Source organism: Thalassophryne amazonica, chromosome 9 (assembly GCF_902500255.1).
Source record: "Thalassophryne amazonica chromosome 9, fThaAma1.1, whole genome shotgun sequence".
NCBI classification, from domain to species: Eukaryota; Metazoa; Chordata; class Actinopteri; order Batrachoidiformes; family Batrachoididae; genus Thalassophryne; species Thalassophryne amazonica.
This window is the reverse complement of record NC_047111.1, coordinates 75,283,088-75,309,656: the sequence shown is the minus strand read 5'-3', so window position 1 is coordinate 75,309,656 and position 26,569 is coordinate 75,283,088. Positions and strand designations below refer to the sequence as shown.

Here is a 26,569-nt window from a genome sequence, read left to right as displayed (position 1 = left end):
TAAGTACACAGTACAGTGCAACTTATTGTGTATGCTTCTGTCATCACGAAGGTTGCAGGAAACGCAGGAATATGCATTGTCTGATTTCAGATGATAAAACACTTTTGCGATTCTCTTCAGGTTGTCCTCTCTCTTCCTGTGTATTTATCCATCCATTTTTTATATCCGTTTACTCCAATTAAGGGTCAACAGGGGCCTTAATTGACCCAGTCATAGGGCATGAGGCAGGGCACACCAAGGACAGGATGCCAGTTTGTCGCAGGGTCACATATGGACAGACGAACACATTCACACCTGCACCTATGGTCAATTTAAAGTTTCCAATCCACCTAACCTGCATGTCTTTGAATGTGGGAGGAAGCTGGAGCACCCCGAGAGAACCTACGCAAACACAGAGAGAACATGCAAACTTCACATAGAAAGGCCCCAGGTGGGCAGTGATCCCACAACCTTCTTGCTATGGGGCAACAGCGCTAACCACTAAGTCACCGTGCTGTCCCATTCAATTATTTGTCAGCAAATCGCAAAGCCCCCATTCTGAGAGGTAGGTAAACAGATGCATTGAATCAAGAAAACCATTTGTGATTAAACACCCTCACAATCCATGAGAGTAAGAAAGTTCATAGCATTCCAGTCTCATGATCCTTGAAAGATCAGTTTGTTATTACCCTTGAAAAGGTCTGTGTGCAGACACTCGGACAGCAAGGAGATTTATTTCCAGCAGTGGTTAGTGGAGGATTATCCCACATTGACTCCTAGGCCCACTTGCAGTTTGTCACCTCGATGATTTACAAAAGCACCCATAATCAGAGTGGCAGGGAGCGGGGTTAGGCGCTTCTCCAACACACCTCCTATTATACACCGACTGTTCACCATACCTGGGTACACACAAACTCTCATGTTCACATTTTCAGTTTTCCTTGAGCATCATTACTGAAAAAACATTTTACTTAGGAGTTGGACAAAGACATGGGCATTTACCTCGAAACACCATGTTAGCTTCTGGAAGCTCCATCTGGTACCCAAATGAGGTTGTAGTTTCCTGTGTGCGAGTACTGGCTTCAAACTCCACTCCAACCTGGATCTGTAAACACAGAAAGCCACATGCAAATTTGTATTAATATATAACGAAAGTAAACAATAGGTTTATACAACATGCTGCCATTTCCTCCACCTGTTTATTGGCTCTGTGATAGTAGCTGGCATGAGCACCTCCTTTCCCAGCATTCAGTGTGGCTACCCAGTTTGGTCCTGCATGGAGACAAAGGGGAAAAAGCCCTTTCATATATTAAATTAAAAAAAACAAACAAACAAACAAAAACTCTCATCAGAACATATACCAGCCAAAGTGTTTCTGAAGTGCAGTCAAACTGACAAACACACACTTGAGTATTGTCCAGCCAGAGTAAGAATCCCTCCTTCTTCTGCTCGGCCCCGATGGTAGACCAGCTCCCCTCCCAAAACCAGTCCAGAAGACACACTCTGTAGGAAGTGTGCCACAAGGATAACTGTTCAACACAAACACATTACACAGCATATCAGTGCCAGAATGTAAATACACTGTTCTACCCACCTACCCCCCCCCCCCCACCACCACCGCCATTAAACAACATATTTGGATATATATGGATTTATAAGAAATTTACATGAGCAAAAACATGCAAACATGTTTTACGCAAACATCATAGCTCTGGAAAAAAAACGTGAGCGCTCATTTATTAATGGTGGGCACAGAGGACTGCGTTTTTCAAATGTGAAAAATAGCGCACATTGTCCGTTTAACATGTTTGCCTTGATGAACATGAAAAGAAAATTGACTACAAAAATATAAATCCGGTTGATTACATCAAAGGTTCATTTCCTTCTGTGAGTGAATTTGAATCCACAAATTCCAATGAGGTTTGTGAAATCATTGCTGTCTACGACCATCTACTACTGGCCATGATGGAATAAATACATCTATTGTAAAATGTGTCATACATGAAATTTCTCAACCATTTACACATATCTTTTCATTGTCGTTGAAAATGGGCATAGTACCTTCTGATGTAAAGATTGCTAAAATCATATCATTGTTTAAAAAAGGCGATCCAGCATTCTTTTCAAATTATCGCCCTATTTCAATTCAATTAAATCATTTTTTTTTTTTTTTTTATAGCGCCAAATCACAACAAACAGTTGCCCCAAGGCGCTTTATATTGTAAGGCAAGGCCATACAATAATTATGTAAAACCCCAACAGTCAAAACGACCCCCTGTGAGCAAGCACTTGGCTACAGTGGGAAGGAAAAACTCCGTTTTAACAGGAAGAAACCTCCAGCAGAACCAGGCTCAGGGAGGGGCAGTCTTCTGCTGGGACTGGTTGGGGCTGAGGGAGAGAACCAGGAAAAAGACATGCTGTGGAGGGGAGCAGAGATCGATCACTAATGATTAAATGCAGAGTGCATACAGAGCAAAAAGAGAAAGAAACAGTGCATCATGGGAACCCCCCAGCAGTCTACGTCTATAGCAGCATAACTAAGGGATGGTTCAGGGTCACCTGATCCAGCCCTAACTATAAGCTTTAGCAAAAAGGAAAGTTTTAAGCCTAATCTTAAAAGTAGAGAGGGTGTCTGTCTCCCTGATCTGAATTGGGAGCTGGTTCCACAGGAGAGGAGCCTGAAAGCTGAAGGCTCTGCCTCCCATTCTACTCTTACAAACCCTAGGAACTACAAGTAAGCCTGCAGTCTGAGAGCAAAGCGCTCTATTGGGGTGATATGGTACTATGAGGTCCCTAAGATAAGATGGGACCTGATTATTCAAAACCTTATAAGTAAGAAGAATAATTTTAAATTCTATTCTAGAATTAACAGGAAGCCAATGAAGAGAGGCCAATATGGGTGAGATATGCTCTCTCCTTCCAGTCCCCTTTAGTACTCTAGCTGCAGCATTTTGAATTAACTGAAGGCTTTTTAGGGAACTTTTAGGACAACCTGATAATAATGAATTACAATAGTCCAGCCTAGAGGAAATAAATGCATGAATTAGTTTTTCAGCATCACTCTGAGACAAGACCTTTCTGATTTTAGAGATATTGCGTAAATGCAAAAAAGCAGTCCTACATATTTGTTTAATATGCGCTTTGAATGACATATCCTGATCAAAAATGACTCCAAGATTTCTCACAGTATTACTAGAGGTCAGGGTAATGCCATCCAGAGTAAGGATCTGGTTAGACACCATGTTTCTAAGATTTGTGGGGCCAAGTACAATAACTTCAGTTTTATCTGAGTTTAAAAGCAGGAAATTAGAGGTCATCCATGTCTTTATGTCTGTAAGACAATCCTGTAGTTTAGCTAATTGGTGTGTGTCCTCTGGCTTCATGGATAGATAAAGCTGGGTATCATCTGCGTAACAATGAAAATTTAAGCAATACCGTCTAATAGTACTGCCTAAGGGAAGCATGTATAAAGTGAATAAAATTGGTCCTAGCACAGAACCTTGTGGAACTCCATAATTAACTTTAGTCTGTGAAGAAGATTCCCCATTTACATGAACAAATTGTAATCTATTAGACAAATATGATTCAAACCACCGCAGCGCAGTGCCTTTAATACCTATGGCATGCTCTAATCTCTGTAATAAAATTTTATGGTCAATAGTATCAAAAGCAGCACTCAGGTCTAACAGAACAAGCACAGAGATGAGTCCACTGTCTGAGGCCATAAGAAGATCATTTGTAACCTTCACTAATGCTGTTTCTGTACTATGATGAATTCTAAAACCTGACTGAAACTCTTCAAATAGACCATTCCTCTGCAGATGATCAGTTAGCTGTTTTACAACTACCCTTTCAAGAATTTTTGAGAGAAAAGGAAGGTTGGAGATTGGCCTATAATTAGCTAAGATAGCTGGGTCAAGTGATGGCTTTTTAAGTAATGGTTTAATTACTGCCACCTTAAAAGCCTGTGGTACATAGCCAACTAACAAAGATAGATTGATCATATTTAAGATCGAAGCATTAAATAATGGTAGGGCTTCCTTGAGCAGCCTGGTAGGAATGGGGTCTAATAAACATGTTGATGGTTTGGATGAAGTAACTAATGAAAATAACTCAGACAGAACAATCGGAGAGAAAGAGTCTAACCAAATACCGGCATCACTGAAAGCAGCCAAAGATAACGATACGTCTTTGGGATAGTTATGAGTAATTGTTTCTCTAATAGTTAAAATTTTGTTAGCAAAGAAAGTCATGAAGTCATTACTAGTTAAAGTTAATGGAATACTCAGCTCAATAGAGCTCTGACTCTTTGTCAGCCTGGCTACAGTGCTGAAAAGAAACCTGGGGTTGTTCTTATTTTCTTCAATTAGTGATGAGTAGAAAGATGTCCTAGCTTTACGGAGGGCTTTTTTATAGAGCAACAGACTCTTTTTCCAGGCTAAGTGAAGATCTTCTAAATTAGTGAGACGCCATTTCCTCTCCAACTTACGGGTTATCTGCTTTAAGCTACGAGTTTGTGAGTTATACCACGGAGTCAGACACTTCTGATTTAAAGCTCTCTTTTTCAGAGGAGCTACAGCATCCAAAGTTGTCTTCAATGAGGATGTAAAACTATTGACGAGATACTCTATCTCCCTTACAGAGTTTAGGTAGCTACTCTGCACTGTGTTGGTATATGGCATTAGAGAACATAAAGAAGGAATCATATCCTTAAACCTAGTTACAGCGCTTTCTGAAAGACTTCTAGTGTAATGAAACTTATTCCCCACTGCTGGGTAGTCCATCAGAGTAAATGTAAATGTTATTAAGAAATGATCAGACAGAAGGGAGTTTTCAGGGAATACTGTTAAGTCTTCTATTTCCATACCATAAGTCAGAACAAGATCTAAGATATGATTAAAGTGGTGGGTGGACTCATTTACTTTTTGAGCAAAGCCAATAGAGTCTAATAATAGATTAAATGCAGTGTTGAGGCTATCATTCTCAGCATCTGTGTGGATGTTAAAATCACCCACTATAATTATCTTATCTGAGCTAAGCACTAAGTCAGACAAAAGGTCTGAAAATTCACAGAGAAACTCACAGTAACGACCAGGTGGACGATAGATAATAACAAATAAAACTGTTTTTTGGGACTTCCAATTTGGATGGACAAGACTAAGAGACAAGCTTTCAAATGAATTAAAGCTCTGTCTGGGTTTTTGATTAATTAATAAGCTGGAATGGAAGATTGCTGCTACTCCTCCGCCCCGGCCCGTGCTACAAGCATTTTGACAGTTAGTGTGACTCGGGGGTGTTGACTCATTTAAACTAACATATTCATCCTGCTGTAACCAGGTTTCTGTTAGGCAGAATAAATCAATATGTTGATCAATTATTATATCATTTACCAACAGGGACTTAGAAGAGAGAGACCTAATGTTTAATAGACCACATTTAACTGTTTTAGTCTGTGGTGCAGTTGAAGGTGCTATATTATTTTTTCTTTTTGAATTTTTATGCTTAAATAGATTTTTGCTGGTTATTGGTAGTCTGGGAGCAGGCACCGTCTCTACGGGGATGGGGTAATGAGGGGATGGCAGGGGGAGAGAAGCTGCAGAGAGGTGTGTAAGACTACAACTCTGCTTCCTGGTCCCAACCCTGGATAGTCACGGTTTGGAGGATTTAAGAAAATTGGCCAGATTTCTAGAAATGAGAGCTGCTCCATCCAAAGTGGGATGGATGCCGTCTCTCCTAACAAGACCAGGTTTTCCCCAGAACCTTTGCCAATTATCTATGAAGCCCACCTCATTTTTTGGACACCACTCAGACAGCCAGCAATTCAAGGAGAACATGCGGCTAAACATGTCACTCCCGGTCCGATTGGGGAGGGGCCCAGAGAAAACTACAGAGTCCGACATTGTTTTTGCAAAGTTACACACCGATTTAATGTTAATTTTAGTGACCTCCGATTGGCGTAACCGGGTGTCATTACTGCCGACGTGAATTACAATCTTACCAAATTTACGCTTAGCCTTAGCCAGCAGTTTCAAATTTCCTTCAATGTCGCCTGCTCTGGCCCCCGGAAGACAATTGACTATGGTTGCTGGTGTCGCTAACTTCACATTTCTCAAAACAGAGTCGCCAATAACCAGAGTTTGATCCTCGGCGGGTGTATCGTCGAGTGGGGAAAAACGGTTAGAGATGTGAACGGGTTGGCGGTGTACATGGGGCTTCTGTTTAGGGCTACGCTTCCTCCTCACAGTCACCCAGTCAGCCTGCTTTCCCGGCTGCTTGGGATCTGCCAGGGGGTAACTAACGGCGGCTAAGCTACCTTGGTCCGCACCGACTACAGGGGCCTGGCTAGCTGTAGAATTTTCCACGGTGCGGAGCCGAGTCTCCAATTCGCCCAGCCTGGCCTCCAAAGCTACGAATAAGCTACACTTATTACAAGTACCGTTACTGCTAAAGGAGGCCGAGGAATAACTAAACATTTCACACCCAGAGCAGAAAAGTGCGGGAGAGACAGGAGAAGCCGCCATGCTAAACCGGCTAAGAGCTAGTAGCTACGCTAAGCTAGCGGATTCCTAAAAACATGCAAAGTGAATAATGTGTAAATAATTTAGAGGTGATTCAGCAGAAGGAGTGCTTTAGTTAAGGCATGTAAAGATTACACTGGGAAACAAATCGTAATCTAGATAACTAGATCAATCTAACTGCGCAGATTAAACAGCTAACAGATACAGAAAAACACCGCTGTGCTCCGGAACAGGAAGTGATACAATACCACAGTGAGAGCCAACCATTTCAGTTTTGCCATGTTTTTCAAAGATCTTGGAGAAACTTGTTTATAAAAGACTAAATGATCATGTGCTTAAGAACTCAATTTTATATAACTATCAATATGGATTTCGGAAAAATAATTCAACAAATATGGCCCTGATTGAAATGATGGAGAGAATTCATGCAGCTTTAGCCCACAATGAATTTTGAATTGGTGTGATTTAGACCTTTCTAAAGTGTTTGATACAGGAAATCATGAAATTTTGCTTTCTAAGTTAAATAAATATGGATAGAAAGCAATTGTTGTTCATAAATGGCTAGTAATTATTTATTAGAGAGAAAACAGCATGTTTTTCTAAACTTGGAATCTGAAAGTAATTCTATAGACTGTGGAGTTTCTCAAGGTTCGATTTTGGGACCGCTTTTATTCATAATATATATCAATGATTTGGCATCCGTTTCTACTACAACATTCCCATTGTTGTTTGCTGATGACACTAACCTTTTTATTTCCAGAAAAGCTATAGATGGTTTGGTTAAAAGTTTAAATAATGATCTCTTGAATTATTCAATGTGGTTCAAAGTTAATAAATTACCATTAATTATAAAAAAGTCACATTTATGTTATTTACTGGCAATAAAAAATCCAATCATGATCAAATTAAAATTTACATAGACAACGAAGAAATATCAAGGGTCTCTTCTACATGTTTCTTGGGTGTGTGGATGGATGACAAATTGTGTTGGAAAGAACATACTGAAATAACTAAGTCAATAGGAATCATAAGCAAAATAATAAAATATAAAATATATAATAAAAGATATTTAGTACATTACAAATGTCTTTTAACATTATACTACAGTTTAGTTTATCCTTATTTAATTTATTGCAATATTGTATGGGGAAGTACCTTTGCAATTTATATAAACAAAATTTTTCTTTTACAGAAAAAATTTGTTTGAATAGCTACTTTTTCGAAACCTTGTGTTCCAAGTGCACCTTTGTTTTTCAAATTGCAGCTCTTAAATATCTTTCATATAAATATCTTCCTGACCTGTACAGAGCTCTTCATGATACTAGTTGGCCTTTTTTCATCAAATATTATTTTGTGCACAACCATCAATTTCATAATTACCCGACAAGGCAGACCTCATATTTGCTTTTTTTTTTTGTTGCATAGAATGACTTGTTATCAGCGTCACATCAGGTATCATGGTGTTAAATCCTGGAACAATACGGTACATCTTCTAAATCCACCCATGACTTTGTACAGATATAAAAGTGGATTAAAAGTAAAGCTCCTGTATGAGTACTTATAATGTCAACCCATTACCTGGTTTTAATTTAACTGTTTTATACTTTGTGAATTGATATAATACTTTTGTTTATTGTTGTGATATTTTTTTTTTTTGTTTGGAAGTGGGTCTTTGATAAGCCTCTTTGGCTTCTACCACTCCCTTGCACAGTATGCTCATATTGTATTTTTTTATTGGTTTATGTGTGTGTGTGTATATACGGCACAGGAAAAACACCTCCGTGTTGATAACCATTTGTAAAAACCAGGCGGCTTTTGATGGCTTTCAGTTGAGTGAGTATCTGAGAAATTGTTTAACAGCTGGACATGTTCCAACTTGTCCTTAAGGCTTCCAACGGAGGTGTTTTTCCTGTGTTTTTTCCACTCAAAGCCTGCCCACAGGCGAATGACGCAACCGACAGGCGTGAAAAAACTCTCGCATGCCCACGAGGGTTCAAGCTTGTCTGATGTAATCGCACGTGATTCAAATCCATATAGTTTTTGAAAAAAATAAAAAGGTCCGATACTTTTCTAACAGACCTCGTATATACATATATATATATATATATATATATTGTAAATTGTGATTTCTTTTGTACTAAATAAATGAAAATGAAACCTTGATGCTAACATACCATGAACAATGCAGACACATAAATCTGATTCAGTCATTCCCAGTGAGCTGTGGGGTATGGATTTCTTTATTTTCACTCTAAAATTTTCATTCACACTACAATTAATCATTAATTTATAGAGACCACACATGGGGCTGACAGAAGTCAGCATATGTCAGGACTGTGTACAGCAACAGCTATAACATAAAAAATCATTTTCTGCGCCTCTCCAGTTATGTGAACATGAAGAGAATATATTAACACCAGAGTCAGTCAATAATCTATATTATAATAGCCGAGCTGCCTCTGTGTGCATGCGTGAGTATGGCTTCAATCATGCAGAAACCAGGAAGAGTTGACATTTGCTGTTTGGTCAAGGATGAATGCTGTGAAAACAGAAAGTTGACAGGACAAATATTTTTGGAGAAATTAGCGATTTTAGCTAACCAGTAAACAATGGACATTGTACTGCAGTGCACCATGGGAGTTCAGGGTTTTGGGGTTTTAAATGTGTTCATGTTGATTTAACAGTGTTGTTAGTGTTATTGATGTATTGTATGTTTGTAGTTCAGTCGGTTTATTCGGTTAAGTGTTATGTTTAATGTTATGATGAAACATCACATCATTGATGTTCAAAGACTTTTTGGTGGTGGTGGTCCAAACATCTGAGTGAATTTCCCTTTGAGACAATAATACAGGAGTCATCAGCAGCTGATGATGCCATGATCAGTAGATTAGCCCATTAACACCAATTTGAGGGGGTCGTATCTTGAGATGTCACTGCTCACCTGACTCTCTGACGATGTCTGGGTTTGCTACTGTCACTGCAGCAGTGAAGTCATTCCCTCTGTATTCGGTTTCAAACTGCCAAGTTACAAACTGGGACTGCTGTGTCTGAAACACACCTGAGAATTAGCACAGAATTCTAATACAAAGAAAGTGCATCAGACTGATTAGGTTCAGGAAATACACAGACTTTAGGATCTCACCTGGAACACCATGCGGGCTCTTACACGCTCACTGAGATGTAGCAAAGCATGAGCGTTTAGACTTCCCGAAGAATCCATCTCACCGATCAAAGCTGGGGTGTCCTGAAATATCAAGATGCAACTTTTCAAGTCAAAGCTCCAGCCTTTATCAGAAATTCTACAAAATCAAGTACATTAATTAATGAAAATTCTTATTCAATCTGTTATTTTCCACCTTGTCCTTGCTGTAATCGTCCGACTGTAGATGCTCCACATGGAATCGATAGTAAGAGGGACTAACAGCTCTTAGATGCAGAGTGTGACTGACCTGGAAGCAATCAAATGCTTTAAAAATCTGAAATTCTATAATTTTTTTTAAGATCTAAGGGAATAACACTCTTGTGTACAGCAAAAATGTGTTTCCATGTCAATTAAAGTGGGCAGAAAAAGATTTTCACCTTGAAGAAGCTGCTCAGAGTTTTATTGATTATCATCTTGATTCCTTCAATCTGATGTGGAAACACATCTGGAGAGGACGGGAGCAAGAAGAACATCATCAAATACATGAATAACAAATAATTTCCAACAGATTCCTTAACTGGTCAGTGAACAATGGGTTTATTTCATTTTTGTTTCTACCAAAGCAACAGCACTTGGCCAGATAAAGAACACCTTCTTAGGAGTTAGATATATACACCTTTATTTAACCAGGTAAAAAAAAAGTCATTGAGATTAAAACCTCTTTTTCAAGAATGACCTGGCCAAGACGGCAGCACAAAAGCAAAGTGGTTACATCAAACACAAGACACACACATTCAAAAAACAGAATTGCAATACATAGTTACAAAATGCAAATACACAATCCAATTTTCCTTATTTCTCTGTCCTTTACGATGGTTTTAAATTCCCCCAAAGTTACAAGATGTGTCAATTTCAAATCCTTCTACAAAATGTTCCATGTTCCAACTTTAAAAGCCTTTTTGCCCAATTCAGTTCTGACTCTTGGGACCTGCATCAGTATAACGTCCTGAGAACGCAGGCCATAAGCGCTGAGGTTTCTACACATATATGAACACAAATATGAAGGCAGGAGTCCAAGAGTTAGAGTTCGTTTCTGTCAAATGTAACGTCACATCCCTTTTAGAGTAGAGAAGAAAAATGTATTTTAGTGAAAAAACAACGTGTCCCAGGCAACGTTTTTAAGGGTCCCTTCACACATAACACAAAAGACGCAGAAACCGGAAGAAAATCCGCAAACCAAAAACAAAATGGGGAACTATGAAACATTCCATCTGCTGTTGGGATGGACACATGGTTGGACAGACGTGCACAATACCATGGAGAAGGTTTCGTGCATGCTCGTGTTCGCATGCACGAACACAGTGCGAGCACGTGGAATGTTGCGCACACAGCAGCGGAGCAAAAAAAAAAAAAAAAAAAAAAAAAAAAATATATATATATATATATATATATATATATAATATATATAAATATATATATATAAATAAAACACCACAATTTATAACACCTAATTCCTGTTATAAAGAGCGGATTTAGCCTCCGCCTAGACGTACACCAGGAATTAAAGAAATGATGTGGATTACTGTTCTCTCTTTTATGTTTTACATAAATTACCTGACGCGCTTGTCTCATGAAGAGCCGGTTGGCTCCCTTCTCATGAAGAGTCAGCTCTCGTGTCATGAAGAGCCAGTGTCGCCGACTGAGCCCCCCCCCTCCCAAAAAAAAATTCAGTTCGCCCTGCCTTCACTGTGCATGCATCATTAGCCACGGTTCACGGATTACCACCTCGTTTCTACTTCAAACTGCACTCGTCATCATCTATCCCAGCAACAGATATCTGAAGCTTTTGCACAACAATCATTTCCACATAAATTCAGCATTATTTCATAATAAAAGACGGAGGAAGCGATCAGAGCGCTGCGGCTACACGAGCTGCTAACTGATGCGTTTATTGCGTGTTGGTCATTTCAAAGCATTACCCAATTTTGCCTCGTTTCTGCTTAAAACGGCCTTGTTTCTGCTTTAAACTGACTTTAGAATGATTTAAGAGGTTTTGCCTTGTCATCTGTTGATTAATAATCCCATTAATCCATTTGATCGCTGTGGGTGAAGAGACTCTGTTTTAGACGAGTGGCTGAGCTCCGAAATGATGCATGCACAGTGGAGGCAGTGATCTGCTGCAAACGTGATATGTGTTTTAATTATTACAATGTGGGGAAGTTCCGCAGTGACACGCGCCTCGCGGAGGGCGTCCTGTGATGTGATTTCCTGCATGGCACAATATTCACCAGTGTAGTGGTGCGCTGACGCGCTGGCCAGCTGAAACAAAATGTTTTAGTTTATTCCCACAAGAAGACAGCATGCCGACATCCACGTTTCACGGTACAGTGGGCGCCTTGCCTGGCAGCAGCCTCACATTGGGGTGAATGTGAGGCATTGATGTGTAAAGCACTTTGAGTGTGTGATGCAGAGGGAAAAGCGCTATATAAATGCCGTCCATTTACCATTTACCATGTGTGTTGCTAGCTGACGCCACACTTGTGTTGCACTGAGACACTTTTCACAGACAGGTCGAATGTGGTCGCCTGCTGTCTACTATTGTACCAGGAGCACGAATAGCCACGCCTTTTCTAAGCGTCCAGTGAGCGGTGTTAAATGTTCGTGTGTGGCAACTGGAATTTGGCCGATACCTGCCGAGAGGGGGATCAAATGAGCATGCACACGGCATTTGCTGTCTTTCGGCCACTTGTGTGCGCGAATGGTTGTGGCGACAGGTGTATGAGGCATTTGAGGCAGCTCAGATTTTTCAAAAAAGGCATGCAATTCCTCCTTTGGGGGCTAGTTGGCTTCAATCGTGTTATGTGTGAAGGGGCCCTAATGCCTGACTTGCTACACTGTGAACTGCACCACTAGCAGATTCATCCATTATAGAATTGTTGTGTAGTCTTGACTTTAGTCTGAAATGATTCAATTATACAACCTGAAATGAGAAAAAAACTGGCACATGGGACAAGGTGAAAAACGCAAATGCTTAAAAAACAAACAAGAAAAAAAAAACAAAACAACAAGTCAGCAATGATTCTTACATTGACTTATATTTCATTACAGAGAGTATGAGCCAAATATATTCCATGGTTTGTGTAGTTAACTTAATTTAATTCATTAATATATATTAATTTCTGCATTTAAAGAATACAACACGTCCCCCCCCCAAAAAAAACAGTTGTAAGTGGGGAAATTTATTCTAAACATAAGGATTAAATCAACACTTACGGCCAGTTTTACAAAAGTCCCGGTCAGACGGCACTAACAAAGGATAGCGAAGCCAAAACGAAACAAGAAATCTGGACTTACATTGACTTTTGGAGACATCATTTAACCATCGTCCAGCTTTGTTTCTGTAGCTGGCGCTTCATCAGAATTTTCAAACTATTGAAAAATGTGAACGAATCCCTACGACAACCTCAATTTGCCCGTATTCCGTTTTGCTTTCTGTCTTGATGGTTCCTCATCGTGTGTGTAGTTCCTCTATTGTCAGCGTTCCGTTTGATTGTCGTCCAACTTCGTCCAACCTCCCAGGTCTGACGTCTTGCACAAACGTTGACGATATCTGAACAGATCAATAACTAAAGCTCCGACGAGCTGAACGTGACTCGTCCATGTGTGGAATGAAAAGCAACGTGTCATGATTTGCCCCTGCTCCGTCTGTGATCATTATCATCATTTTTTTTAATCATCTGTTTATTTTGCTTTGTCACAACTGCTTGATTTCTGTTCATCACTCTTCACCCACATCTTGAGTTTCATTCTGGTTTAGTTCAGTCTTTGATCCACTGTCTTTGATTTTTGTTCAGCATTGCTTTTGTCACAGCTTGTTGTTTTCTGTTTATCACACTTCTGCCACATGTTGAGTTCTGTTGTTTAGTTTTGAGCCACTGTTTTTGATTGCTGATGTCACTTGTTTGATTTGTCAGGTTTATCACATTAGTCTTTGGTTGTATTATTTATGTCAGTTCTATTTTCTTGATGCCTGCTTTTCTATTTTTGGTCTAGTATGAATCTTTTCTTGTCAAGTGTCCATGCATCCTTTGTCCATTAGTTCTTCTCAGTCTTGTTATTTTAGTATTGTTAGTTTAGTAAGTAAGTAAACTTTATTTATATAGCGCTTTTCACAGACAGGGGTCACAAAGCGCTTTACAAGGTAAAACAATAAAAATATACAGTAAAACACTCAGTACTAAAAGATTATTGGCCATGAAAAGCCTGTTTAAAAAGTAGAGTCTTTATGTTGTGAAAGTGTCGTGACACGGACCCGCAACAGGGGGCGTTAATGAACGGACAATAGATAAGCCAAAAGTAACAATTTAATGTTGTGAATCGCACAACGACGTACAGACAATAACAATATGGTGACTGTCAATCATACACCAGGTGACGTGTGGGCAGGCTCAGCGATAGAAGACGCCTGGAGAGAGAAGAGCCGGATCCCACACAGCTTCCACCACCAACGGAGCTGAAGAACACCGGAGCCGCCAAGCCCTGCGCCCCAGGTGGCCGCTGTCTTCAGCAGTCAGACCCGGTACTGCTTGCAGAGAACAGAGACAGTCCTGATGAGTGTGAGTTCGCACACTCAGTAATCCCACAGTCTGTATACAACTGGGAGGGAGAACCTCCACCTCCAATCACACACTCGTGCAGCTCCTGTCTAACCACTTATCTGGTTGGGGTGTGAAGCGAAGCCGTCGCTGATCACACCAAACGCCAATCCCACAGATAAGGACACACCACAGGAAAATGGCTGCAAAGAAGTTCAGACTATTAGTCAGTGTTAAGTCAGCAGAGAAGTTACCTGAATGGTAGCTGATTTCTCGGCGGGGAGGTGGAGTTGCAGTCCGGCCTTTATGGTGGTGGTGATGAGTAGTGGTTGAGTGACAGCTGGTACGGATGATGAGTGACAGCTGTCACTCCTGGTCGCTCCAACGCCCTCTCGTGCTTGAAGCCCGCACTTCAAGCAGGGCGCCATCTTGTGGTGGTGGGCCAACAGTACCTCCTCTTCCGCGGCCCACACAACACTTTAGTTGCTTTTTGAACATCTGTATAATAAATGTTATTGTGCTGTTTTGCACCTGTCTTAACGTAACCCTGAGAATTTAATTTTGTTTTAGCACTCTGGGGTCAGTCTGAACTGGGAGCGAAGAGCTGGATGTACTTGTTATTATTACACTGATAGCACGACTTTGTTTTCGTAGCCACTAACGACTGGGAGTGAAGCATGCTGGGATCATTCTGAACTGGGAGTGAAGAACTGCTTTTATTATATCTTTGAAATAACTTTCAGATGCCTGTTGATTAAAGAAATTATGTGCGCCAGGGAGGTTGAGTTGGCCACTCACCCTCCCTTCGCGGACACACTAGAAAAGAGGGAGTAGAACCATGCTTCAACAGAGTCTGCTGCGGGTTAACGCCCAGCCGGTTGACAGGCGCACTCTGCTGAAGGTGTTGGCTCTCCACCTTAAAGGCGTCACGGTAAGAGAAAAATGCGCTGCAACCACTTGTGTTTGATGTAACTGCTTTTGTGGGGAATAAATATACGCCTTTTTATTCTAGCAAAATGCAGTCTGTGTGATCATTTCTGTGTGCCGATCTGACCGAACCTTGTGTTTCAAAACATTTTTGGCGTTGTCGGCAGGATACGGTTACGCTCAGACTACACACAGAAATGTCTTGCTTTAGATTGGGAAAGAGAGATGCGGAGGTGGCATCTCAGCAGGAGTCTTGCTTTAGATTGGGAAAGAGAGATGCGGAGGTGGCATCTCAGCAGGAAGAAGTGGTCCCGGGGTGGGATGGGATCACTTTTAAGGAAATAGGCCAGCTTCTACGGCGACGTGGGGGACGCCCTGGGCCGTGGACTGGAGCGATTCCCACCGCGACTCCGCCAGTTTTATGTGAAATGTTAAAACGGGTGGAGGTTAAAGAGAAAGCTCCGTTGGGAGGTATTCATGAAATGATGTGGATTTGTGCAGAAGCCTGGAAAGAGCGGGTTTTAACTTTAGATACAGTCCGCTCATCAGAATGTGCTAAATCACAAAAGGTGACAAGATTAGAACAACAAGTGAAGCAATTGGAAATTCAAGCCGAAGAAATAGACGGTGTACCAACTTCCTTCTTGGCTGAAAAATGTAAACAAAAAGGATTGAAAGTGACTTGTGTGTCAGGGATGCGCCCTGATATGTTTGAATTGGCCTCATTGTTGAAAGAAATTGTGCAGGGAGAAAAAGGAGTGAAACCTAGTGCCCCTCCCCTACAGGAGGAGGAGGAGGAGGACTCTGATGATGATCAGCTGCAAATAGCTGCAGTCCGGAAAGGAAAGAAAGACAAAAAGAAGGGGAAAAATAAAGAAAGGCGTTCTTGGAGCTTTGACCCTTGCGAGGAAGATTAGGATGATGGTCAAACTCTTGTGGCCCGCCGAGAATTAAAACAATGGTTCACAAGTGATATTAGACCCCATGTGTGATTGGAAATATTTTGGAAAAAATCAGTTCAAGTCACCTCGGCTTTAGTGGACACAGGAGCGGAGGCCTCATTGATTCATGGAAATCCAGAGAAAATGAAGGGACCTATGGTTCCTTTAACTGGATTAGGTGGACAATTGGTGTATGGAAAAAATATATCGATACCGCTTAAAATTGGAAATATGCCAATTAAAGTGTACACTGTAATAGTGACTCCAATTAATGAATGGATAATTGGCATGGATATTTTAGCTGGAATGACTTTGCATTTAGAACAGGGTAAATTTCAATTTGGGATAGCAAACGTAAGAATGATTCTGGTGGGAAAAGTAAAAATGAAACCTTTTCCCATTCCAGAGGCTACATGTGTGATTAATCAGAAACAATATCGTATTCCTGGAGGACAAGCAGAAATTACTGCAACCATAAAAGACTACTTGGAGGCAGGAGTTTTGAAACCAGTGACAACAAAATGGAATAATCCATTGTGGCCAGTCCGTAAATCGGATGGTACATGGAGAATGACTGTAGACTTTAGAGGTCTAAATAAACATACACCGGCTTTGACTTCAGCTGTACCTGATGCTGTGAGTATAATTGAACGAGTGCAACATCATAGTGGTACGTGGTATGCTGTTATAGATTTGGCCAATGCATTCTTTACCATACCAATCCCAGAGGATAGGATGGAACAGTTTGCATTTACGTGGGAAGGACGGCAATATACATTCACAAGATTGCCACAAGGATATTTACACAGTCCCACTATTTGTCATAGAGTGGTGGTGGAGCATTTGGAACAGTTCCAGGTTCCAATGAGAATGATGATCTCACATTACATTGATGACATTATGCTTCAAGGAGATACAGAAGCAGAAGTAGTGGAATATCTACCGAAATTAGTGACTCATATGAAATCATTTGGCTGGGAAATTAATCCAGCAAAGATTCAGGGACCAGCTCAAACAGTGAAATTCTTAGGAATAGTTTGGAATAAAGGAGAGAGGGAAATCACACAAAAAGCTAAAGAGAGAATAGCTAACTTTCCAGTACCTCAAAAAAAAAGAAGAGTTTGTTTGGGGAAGAGAATTGTGGGAAGACATTTGGGAAAAGGCTAAAACAATTCCTATTACTGTGATGCATGTAGATGCACACACTAATGGACAAGACTCAGAAGCTTTATATAATAAAGCTGCAGATCAATTAGTAAAAGTAATGATTGAATTAAGACAATCCAGCCCAGGATTGGCTAGATGGGCTCATGTCAAAGCAGGACATTGGGGGGTTCAAGGTACCCTAAAATGGGCCAGAGATCGAGGTATTGATCTAAAATTGGATGATGTGAAAACAGCAATCACTGAGTGTGAACAATGTCAACACCACCGGAAGGGTGTACCTCAACATTTGCATGGGCAGTTAAATCGTGGAAAAAGTCCTGGTCAAATTTGGCAGTTAGATTTTATTGGACCACTGCCCCATGTCTAAGGGATGTAGACATGCATGCACTGCTGTAGATACATTTTCTGGGGTCTTGGTAGTGCATCCATGTAAATTTGCAAATCAAATGGCCACACTTAAGTGTTTGAAAATAATACAGCAGTATTATGGTTTGCCAGTACTCATTTTACAGGAAATAAAGTGAAAGAGTGGGCCCAAGAACATCATGTTGAATGGATTTATCATATTCCCTATTACCCGCAAGCGGCGGGGTTAATAGAGCGAATGAACGGGCTTCTTAAAGAGACCCTACGGAAGCTGTCAAAAGATCGCACTATGCGACATTGGAAACAGGACTTGACTACTGCTGTGGATCAGCTGAACAATCGACCTTTAGGGTCGGGATCCACACCCTTGATAAGAATGATTTCAGGAGAAATGATAGAGCATACTACAGAAAGCATCAAAATGTGGAAAATTGATCCACAAGCGGAACTACCTGTCAGAGCAACTCCAGGCTCAGCAGGACTAGACTTAAGAACGGACCGCCTAAGGCGGCAGAAATTATAGCTCAAGGGAATGATGCAACTGTTAGTATACTCTATCAGGGTGAAGAAAAATGGGTAAATGTGCCTGTATCAAAGTGTTATGTAAGAGAAGACTAATCGTTGTCATTCTACCCGTAGTTACACTTGTGTTGTCTAGGCTCGGATTGATGCCCTGCTGGGAGTTGCTGATCGGGCGATCGAGGACCACAAGAGGCGGGCGTCGCTATGGCAACCAGTGGAAGCCCCGGGATTGGAGGTGTCGGCTGCTGGGTCATACTCCTCCTTGTAGGTGGTGCCATGGTCTCCGGTTGTTGGGGAATGACGGAAGGACATCAAGTGAGAGAAGTCCAACCACGAGTGGAGCTCGTCTGGAGAAATCTCACTAAAACAAGTCAACAGGACAATTTTACTTGTGCCACAAGCAACAGTGAAGACAAAGGTATATTGGCAAGTTACCTTTCCAAAAATTCCAATTTGCAGAAGACGTCGAAGGGCGTGGTATGACACTCTATTAGGAGGAACAGGGACTGTCCTGGGAGTATCAAACACAGTTGATAATGAGGTAACTAGAACAATGCTATCTAATACTGGACAATATTCGTCTCAAGCGCTCCATCAGGTTGGAGAGTGGTTACCAACCGCATTGGTGGGGCAATTACAAAATGCTAATTTATGGCAAAAAGTTTTCAATGGCAATTGAAATTATGGAATGAAACTTATGATGCATTTAAAAATATTTCGCATATGGGAAATTGGACAGCATGTACATTACAAACCATTCATGCAGAGGCTCAAAGGGAAAGATTTCAGCGAATAGTTACTACAGGGAACTATCATGATTGGAGAAGGATTTGGAACATTAGCAACACCTTATGGTTAAAGCTACATCCAGAATATACACAATGTAATGAAACAGTATGTACTGGGTATTGGACCCAGTACAATGTGACACAACCAAAGGTTGTTTGTAAATATCAAGTGTTACCTGTGATAACGACTAATGGCTATTGGTTCTTGCATATGGATGGAGAGTGGTTAGAACCAAAAACTAATACGACTTTTGATACCAAAATGTGTGACAAAACAGATAAAGGTATGGCCTGTGTGCTGCAAACGGGATATGCCAATCCATGTCTAACCGACTCAGAGGTTGTACTTTGTGACTGGACTAGGGAAACACCAAGAGAAATGTTGTGGCAGATCGGCCCACATGCTCTGTGTGTTGCAACAATGAAAAATAATTCACAAGTACCTTCGGTTCCGTTTACTGGCTGCCTGAACAATGTGCACTTATGGCATTGGGGAGACCGGACGTATCGTTTGACTAATTATTCTGTATCAAGTCGGCTGACTTCGGTACAATGGGATGTATTGCATTCCCCATGGAGTCTTTCCCTGGAGCGTTTCAAATGCGCATTGGAACAATCTACGGAAATTCAGCAATTAATAGAGTCACATACGTCCAACATCTCCAGTCTCATGGTGTCTACATTGATAGCTAGTGACCGGGTAAAACATGTGGCAAAATTAGTACAGCAAGCATCAGCACATCATTGGTGGGATATCTTTTCAGGGATGTCTGTCACTGCCAGGAGTACCTTAGTGCCACCTTTGATACTATTAATTATAGCAATATGTGTGATGACTTTTTGTAACACTTTTACATGTATCTATGTTATACGTTTAAGGCGAGAGGTGGAATGGGTAATATTTCAACGAATGCGATGAAATTGACACTGTTAATTCATGACAGGTATAATCACGACTATATTACTCAAAATTTTGTTTGTGAATCACTAGAAGAAATGTGGGAAATGCTATGGCAGGACATAATCGTTGGAATAGGCTGGAGCCCAGCCTTACCTGAATCTGTTGCTGGTTACATAAATTGACTGGTGCAAAACACCAAGAGTGGAATGTATAATAAATGTTATTGTGCTGTTTTGCACCTGTCTTAACGTAACCCTGAGAATTTAATTTTGTTTTAGCACTCTGGGGTCAGTCTGAACTGGGAGCGAAGAGCTGGATGTACTTGTTATTATTACACTGATAGCACGACTTTGTTTTCGTAGCCACTAACGACTGGGAGTGAAGCATGCTGGGATCATTCTGAACTGGGAGTGAAGAACTGCTTTTATTATATCTTTGAAATAACTTTCAGATGCCTGTTGATTAAAGAAATTATGTGCGCCAGGGAGGTTGAGTTGGCCACTCACCCTCCCTTCGCGGACACACTAGAAAAGAGGGAGTAGAACCATGCTTCAACAGAGTCTGCTGCGGGTTAACGCCCAGCCGGTTGACAGGCGCACTCTGCTGAAGGTGTTGGCTCTCCACCTTAAAGGCGTCACGGTAAGAGAAAAATGCGCTGCAACCACTTGTGTTTGATGTAACTGCTTTTGTGGGGAATAAATATACGCCTTTTTATTCTAGCAAAATGCAGTCTGTGTGATCATTTCTGTGTGCCGATCTGACCGAACCTTGTGTTTCAAAACAACATCTCAACAGAGTCCAGGGATCGCAGGGACGGAGGGAGTTCGTTCCAGAGACGAGGCGCTACGGCTTTAAAAGATCGGTCTCCTCGAGTTTTAAAGGAGGTTCGAGGAACCATCAACAGGTTCTGACCTAAAGATCTGAGGCTGCGGGCTGAGGTGTAAGGCTGAATCAAGTCAGCAATGTAATCAGGAGCCTGACCATGTAGTGCTCTGAAAGTCAAAACCAAGATTTTAAAATTAATTCTGGAGGCAACAGGGAGCCAGTGGAGGGATTCCAAGATAGGCGTGATGTGGGCTCTCCTGTTGGTGCGGGTCAGAAGCCTCGCAGCAGAGTTCTGGACATACTGCAACCGATTTATCTCCTTCTTACCCAGGCAAGTGAACAGGCTGTTGCAACAGTCCAACTGCATGGAGACAAAGGCATGGATGACTTCCTCTAATTCTTTCTGTGACACCAATTGTTTAAGTTTGGCGATATTTCGCAGGTGAAAGAAGCAATTCTTCACAAGCTTGCTTTATGGTTATTATGTCCATGTTGTCTCTGCACTCCCTTGTTACACTCCCCATCTCTGTCCTCATATAATCACGCCTAGTTTCATTTGTATCTCTGTCTCCCTTGGATCCCTGCACTCTCTTGTCCTGCACGCCCTCATCTCTGTTGACCACACCCCATTTTGTCTGCCATCTTGTCACTGCACTCTCTTGTCTCACATTGTCTCATCTTTGTCTGTCCACACCCTCCTCCTGCCTGCTCACCACACCTGCTCCAAATCATCTCCTAATTAAACCACTGTGTATTTAAGCCCTGTTACTTTTCATGTCTCTTGCTTGTTTGTTGATGTTACTATCTCTGTTCCAGCTCACATATCTATGTTCCAAGTTTCTGGTCTTAGTGCTTTGTTGCCAACCGTGCCTGTTTTTCTTGACCTTGCCTTTTGTCTTCGCCTTTGTAACTTTGATTGCCGTGCTTGGATCTCAGCCTTTTATTTTTGACGACGCCTTTGGATTACACCTGCCTGTACCTTCGCCTCGCTGACTGCCTTTTTGTGTACCAGACCCTCTGCCAGAATTTACGATAAAGCCTTTTACATCTTACCACCTGTTTGTGAGTCCGCATTGTGCCTCCTGCTGTGTCCAGCTCCCCTGAGAATCATGACACAATGTTTCCATACAGAAACAATAACGGCAACAACGTTTTATCAACTACTTTATTTACGCAGGGTGCAGGCATCTCTGGCTGGAACGTGCTTGTGCGCGTTGCAGCCGTGAAGACAAACCTGTTGTCAAGACAACCAAATATCCACCTGCAGGTGCTGTGGAGAGCATAGGCTGGCGTTCGGTCTGATACCCGCTGTCGTCACGTCATCATGAATGTTTCATTTTGATTTTGTTTAAAGCGTCAAGGTCGCCATTCATTTCATTTTTCTTTTTAGTTTCGGTTTAGTTTCGTTCTTTTATGCGCTCTGGACTCGCAGGCTTTTCAGTGATGGGAGAAGTGCAGGATCATTTGTCTACTTTTTCTCGACAATTTGTGACTTTGTAACTTTTTTCCTTCATTCAGCGATCGCTGTGTAACCGGGCTACAGTATAGCACTGTATGGTAAATCTGTGTGGAGTAGACAGTTCTCAAAATGGAATGATCATGAAAATAAGAGACTAGTGAGGGACTTATAGGCTTCTGTGGCCATGCTTGGAGAAATTGTGCATAGTGCAACTTCAGTCTGTTACACCACCTGTTATACGTACAGCTTCATAATCGAGCTGTATAGACCCATAGATAGATAGATAGATACTTTATTACAGACTCAAGGTCCAGATAAAAGAAACAAAACACCATATATACAACAACAACAAAGAAAAATAAATAAATAAATAAATAAATAAATAAAATAGGGACACTAAACACCCTTGAATAAAAGACACTTATACCAGTGTTTCCAAATCTGTGACGTATACCGTGTGGCGCTGTAAGAAATGTTAATCAGTTTAAGAACAATCTTATTATCAGAATTATTTAAACGAAAGATGAACCTAAACATCGTTCTTAAGATGGCTTGAAGAGTGTTCACACATGCCGTCACAAACATTTCCATGGCACTGGCCCATTGAGGCCTTTTTAGTAAAATTTGCAAAGAGTCATTATAAGCCACTTGTAGTCTCCGAAGGCTTGCTTTCTTATAGTTTATCCACAAATGTGTAGTATACAAAGGTGTACAAAATGCTTTAAACAAAGCCAGCTTCACTTCGTCGGAGCAGTAGCCAAATTTTCGAACTAATGTGTTTGCTCCGACATATAGCGTATGACACTGACGAAAAATATCCTCATCATCACTCAGCGTATCAGTGATCACATGACCAAGATATCTCACCTGATTACATACATTCAGTACATGACCTGCCAGAGTAAAATCAGGAAATACCAAATGCTTGTCATCATTTGTTCTAGAAATCATGATCATACTTTTCATATCATTATATTTTGTCATGTTTTTCTCCATACATGGCACACACATTCAACAATTGCTGTAGCCCAGCAGATAGACCCAAGCCTGCATGGCGTTACCCACTCATTTTCTATAGAGAATCAGAACAATCAAAATGACCCCCTTGTCTGGGCGTTGCCTTGTTGAGAGCCCCCCTGCACTGATTCAAGATAAACTCATTAATGCATAAAGGGGTGGAGCATGGGTGGCTCAATGTGTGATGAAAGAAGCCTGAACAGGCCCCTCTCTTCATGTTTAAAGCACCAGCTAACAGGCGAGCCTTGGTTTGGGTGTTTATTCAATCATATTTTTGAGAACCGTGCGGTGGTTCATATAGCGGTTGAATGAATGAATGAATGAATGAATGAATGAAAACTGTTTATGAAAACTTTGATGTTAACAGTTAAAGTTATGCGCTGTGTATTTCCTCAGTAATTGTGCATTAAATGGACCTACTGACAGCTCCTAAAAGTGCTAACACTGTTAGCATACAACTTTAAATAAGACGAGAGCTTCACTCAGCGTGAATATTTCAACAGGGATGTCTTAGATGATCTGTTAGGATGTTTCACCACACAAGAGCGATTATTCCAGGTGTTTATAATCGAATACTCCAAATGAAACAGACACAGAATCCACAACAGCGAGCAGCCTTATCAAGCGGTTGAGTTACAGACGGACGCTACAAGGGGCATACTGGGCTCATCCGCTGTCATTCAAATTGACCATGCCACCAAATTTACATAACTTTATGGTTTAAAACATCTTAGGCTGGGGTGGTGGCCAAGTGGTTATTGTACTTGGTTTCAGTGCAGAAGGGTTCAAACCCCACCCCTGCCACATTTCTCCATGTAATGTGGAGTTGCATCAGGAAGGGCATCTAGCATAAAACTTGTGGCAATTCAACATGCAAATTGAGTGCAAACAAGGGAGCAGCCAAAGGGACTTACTATGGCTTAAAACATCCTAAACTAAGAAGTTAGAAAAAATGCACTCCCCCTGTAGAGTTGTCATGGAGGAGGAAACTATTCATTGAGACCAAAACTGTTTTTTTTTTTTTCCTTTTTTTGTACCAGGCTGTAAACATGTTTATTTCTGCTCTAAAGTTGGACTTTTTGAAATGGGCTTCTATGGGAGTGTGCTCTGTTTTGGTGCCAGCTTCATGCGGCCAGTCAAGGAACTACAAGAAATTTTGCATTGAGGCCAAAATACGGGCTTGAGTGTTGCTGCTTGTATAGACCCCATAGTGGACATACCTTTGCAGCTCCTGTGCAGAGAGTGAAAGCTCCCAGGGTTTGGTAAACGGCCATCCCTCCTCTCCCAGTGTGGTGGGCTGTCCCAGTGAGCAGGGTGGGCATCCCAATGAGCAGGAGGAGAGCCCGTAGAGAAAGGCCAGTTGTGATGGCCCAAACCAGAAGACAAAGCCAAAACACTGCCCATGTGGGTGCAATGCTTCCTACTACACACAAACAAAGTGGCATGATGCACAGATGCATTTTCATCTTGCTTATTTCAAAGCAACACAGAAGCTGACCACAAACGAACTCTGAACCAGACATCTCACATTCACTGTTTGTAGAAACCTATGAAAATACCTAAAGGTCTTCTTTGACAGTCCATAATCACATTTCACATGCTGATGAATTCCGATCAGTAAAAATCAGGATTTGATCTCAACTGCCAACAGCAAAGAAACTTAGATGGAAACTTAGTATTTCTTCTGTTTTTGTTCTTGCTTAATCCTAACAAATTATACCTTATTTGTAGTCTTTCTACCATCTGATTCTGTTTCTCTCTCTCTCTCTCTGTTTGAAGTGGGTGTCTTTTTCTGCAAGCCTCTTGGCCTGGACATCAGTATGGACTCCCACATTTTCCTGTATATTTGTATTGTCAACTGTGTCTGTAGAATGGCTATGAGTGGCACCCATTTGAGTCTGGTCTGCTTGAGGTTTCTTCTTCAAATCATCAGAGGGAGTTTTTCCTTACCACTGTCGCCTGTGTGCTTGCTCTAGGGGTTGGTAGGGCTAGACCTTACTTGTGCAAAGTGCCTCGAGGCAGCTTTGTTGTGATTTGGTGCTATATAAATCTGTGATTGATTGGTATCAATGACTTTAGTTAGTTAGTTTTGGCCCTGCACGGTCATCTGGCTCATATGATGTGCTTGGTCCTTTGTCTTCCTGTGTGCATGATTCTGTCAGAAATTTGGGGGTTATTTTTGACAGCTCCTTCAAAATGGACAAGCAAATTAATTCTGTGGTAAAGGCCAGTTTCTACCAACTTAGAATTTTGAGAAAAGTGAAGGCTTACCTCCCAGCGTGTGATTTTGAGTGAGTTATTCATTTGCATATAACATCTTGTTTAGATTATTGTAACTCACTCTACTGTGGACTGGACCAGTTGTCTCTAAAGCATCTGCAGCAGGTTCAGAACGCTGCTGCACGACTGCTCACGGGGATGAGGAAACGAGAGCACATCACCCCTGTGTTAGCCTCGCTCCATTGGCTCCCAGTCTCATTTAGGATTGATTTTAAGATCCTGATGCTTGTGTTCAAGTGTTTAAATGGTTTGGCTCCCGAATACCTCTCTGAGCTTTTGACTCCTTATGTTCCGGTCAGATCAGTGAGGTCAGAAAGCCAGCTTTTATTAAATGTGCCCAGATCTCGATTAAAAACTCGAGGTGATCGGGCTTTTTCGGTGGCTGTGCCTAAACTCTGGAACAGTTTGCCTATGCACATCGGAGCTGCTCCATCTCTAGAGTCTTTTAAATCTGTTCTTAAGACTCATTTTTATGCTTTGGCTTTTAATACAATTTAAGCTGTGTGTGTCTGGTTTTATGTGTTTTTGTATATTTTGGAATTTTAATGTTCTGTTTTGGTGGTATGGTTTTTGATATTGTTTTTACTGTGAAGCACTTTGGGCAGCTGCTGTTGTTGTAAATGTGCTATATAAATAAAATTGACATTGACTTTATAATGAAGTCACACAAAAGTCATGATCAAGTCATACATAATCAAAAACACCATTTCTTGTACATTTACTTTGTGGTGCAGAGTGTGAAGAGTATGCATCAGCCCTCTGAAGCCTGAAATGCAACCGTTCATATACATAACTTAATTCATAATTGAATATACTTGAATGCATCTACATAATAACACTTGCACTACACTGTATCCTGCATAATGTAACCGAACCCTATTACCATATTTTGCTCGATCACCTCGATCACAAATTGGTTTGACAATGCATCTCTGCAGTTAGCTAGCATGACCTTATCTATGTGTACGAGCTGATTAAATACTCACTGAAAATGCGATCAAGGGGCCCCTTAATATCACAAGTGGCATGGAGATCCGAACATTGTTTTTTTTTTTTAAATTGCCGGTGATTTTAAACCGAAGAAAAAACACAAACGAACAAATAAAGAAATGAAGTGATGCTCAAAGTGATGCTGCTGCAGA

General features: G+C 41.1%; 1 protein-coding gene across 2 annotated transcripts; it reads right to left on the bottom strand.

Annotated features, from left to right (window-relative positions):
* Positions 1–387: 387 nt before the first annotated feature.
* si:dkey-71l1.1 (uncharacterized protein LOC569883 homolog) lies at positions 388–26,556 on the bottom strand. 2 transcript variants are annotated; one of them, XM_034178414.1, is made up of 10 exons: positions 26,414–26,556; positions 24,368–24,570; positions 10,077–10,144; positions 9,854–9,946; positions 9,640–9,741; positions 9,439–9,544; positions 1,386–1,508; positions 1,175–1,251; positions 982–1,084; positions 388–878 (listed from the first exon to the last, which is right to left on the bottom strand). In XM_034178414.1, exons 2-10 carry the CDS (start codon positions 24,549–24,551, stop codon positions 739–741), a joined length of 996 nt encoding a protein of 331 aa, XP_034034305.1. In that variant the 5' UTR covers positions 24,552–24,570; positions 26,414–26,556; the 3' UTR covers positions 388–738. The 2 variants fall into 2 exon arrangements, with proteins under 2 accessions (XP_034034305.1, XP_034034306.1); XM_034178415.1 differs by having other exon boundaries at positions 24,368–24,567.
* Positions 26,557–26,569: the final 13 nt, after the last annotated feature.

Excerpts from the sequence above, each read along its gene's own strand:
- si:dkey-71l1.1 (XM_034178414.1), bottom strand. The coding sequence starts at position 24,551 with ATGGGCAGTGTTTTGGCTTTGTCTTCTGGTTTGGGCCATCACAACTGG. Across the intron at positions 10,145-24,367 it reads TCTGCACAGGAGCTGCAAAG|ATGTGTTTCCACATCAGATT; the intron begins GTATGTCCACTA and ends CGTCCTCTCCAG. Across the intron at positions 9,545-9,639 it reads GAGCCCGCATGGTGTTCCAG|ACACAGCAGTCCCAGTTTGT; the intron begins GTGAGATCCTAA and ends GGTGTGTTTCAG.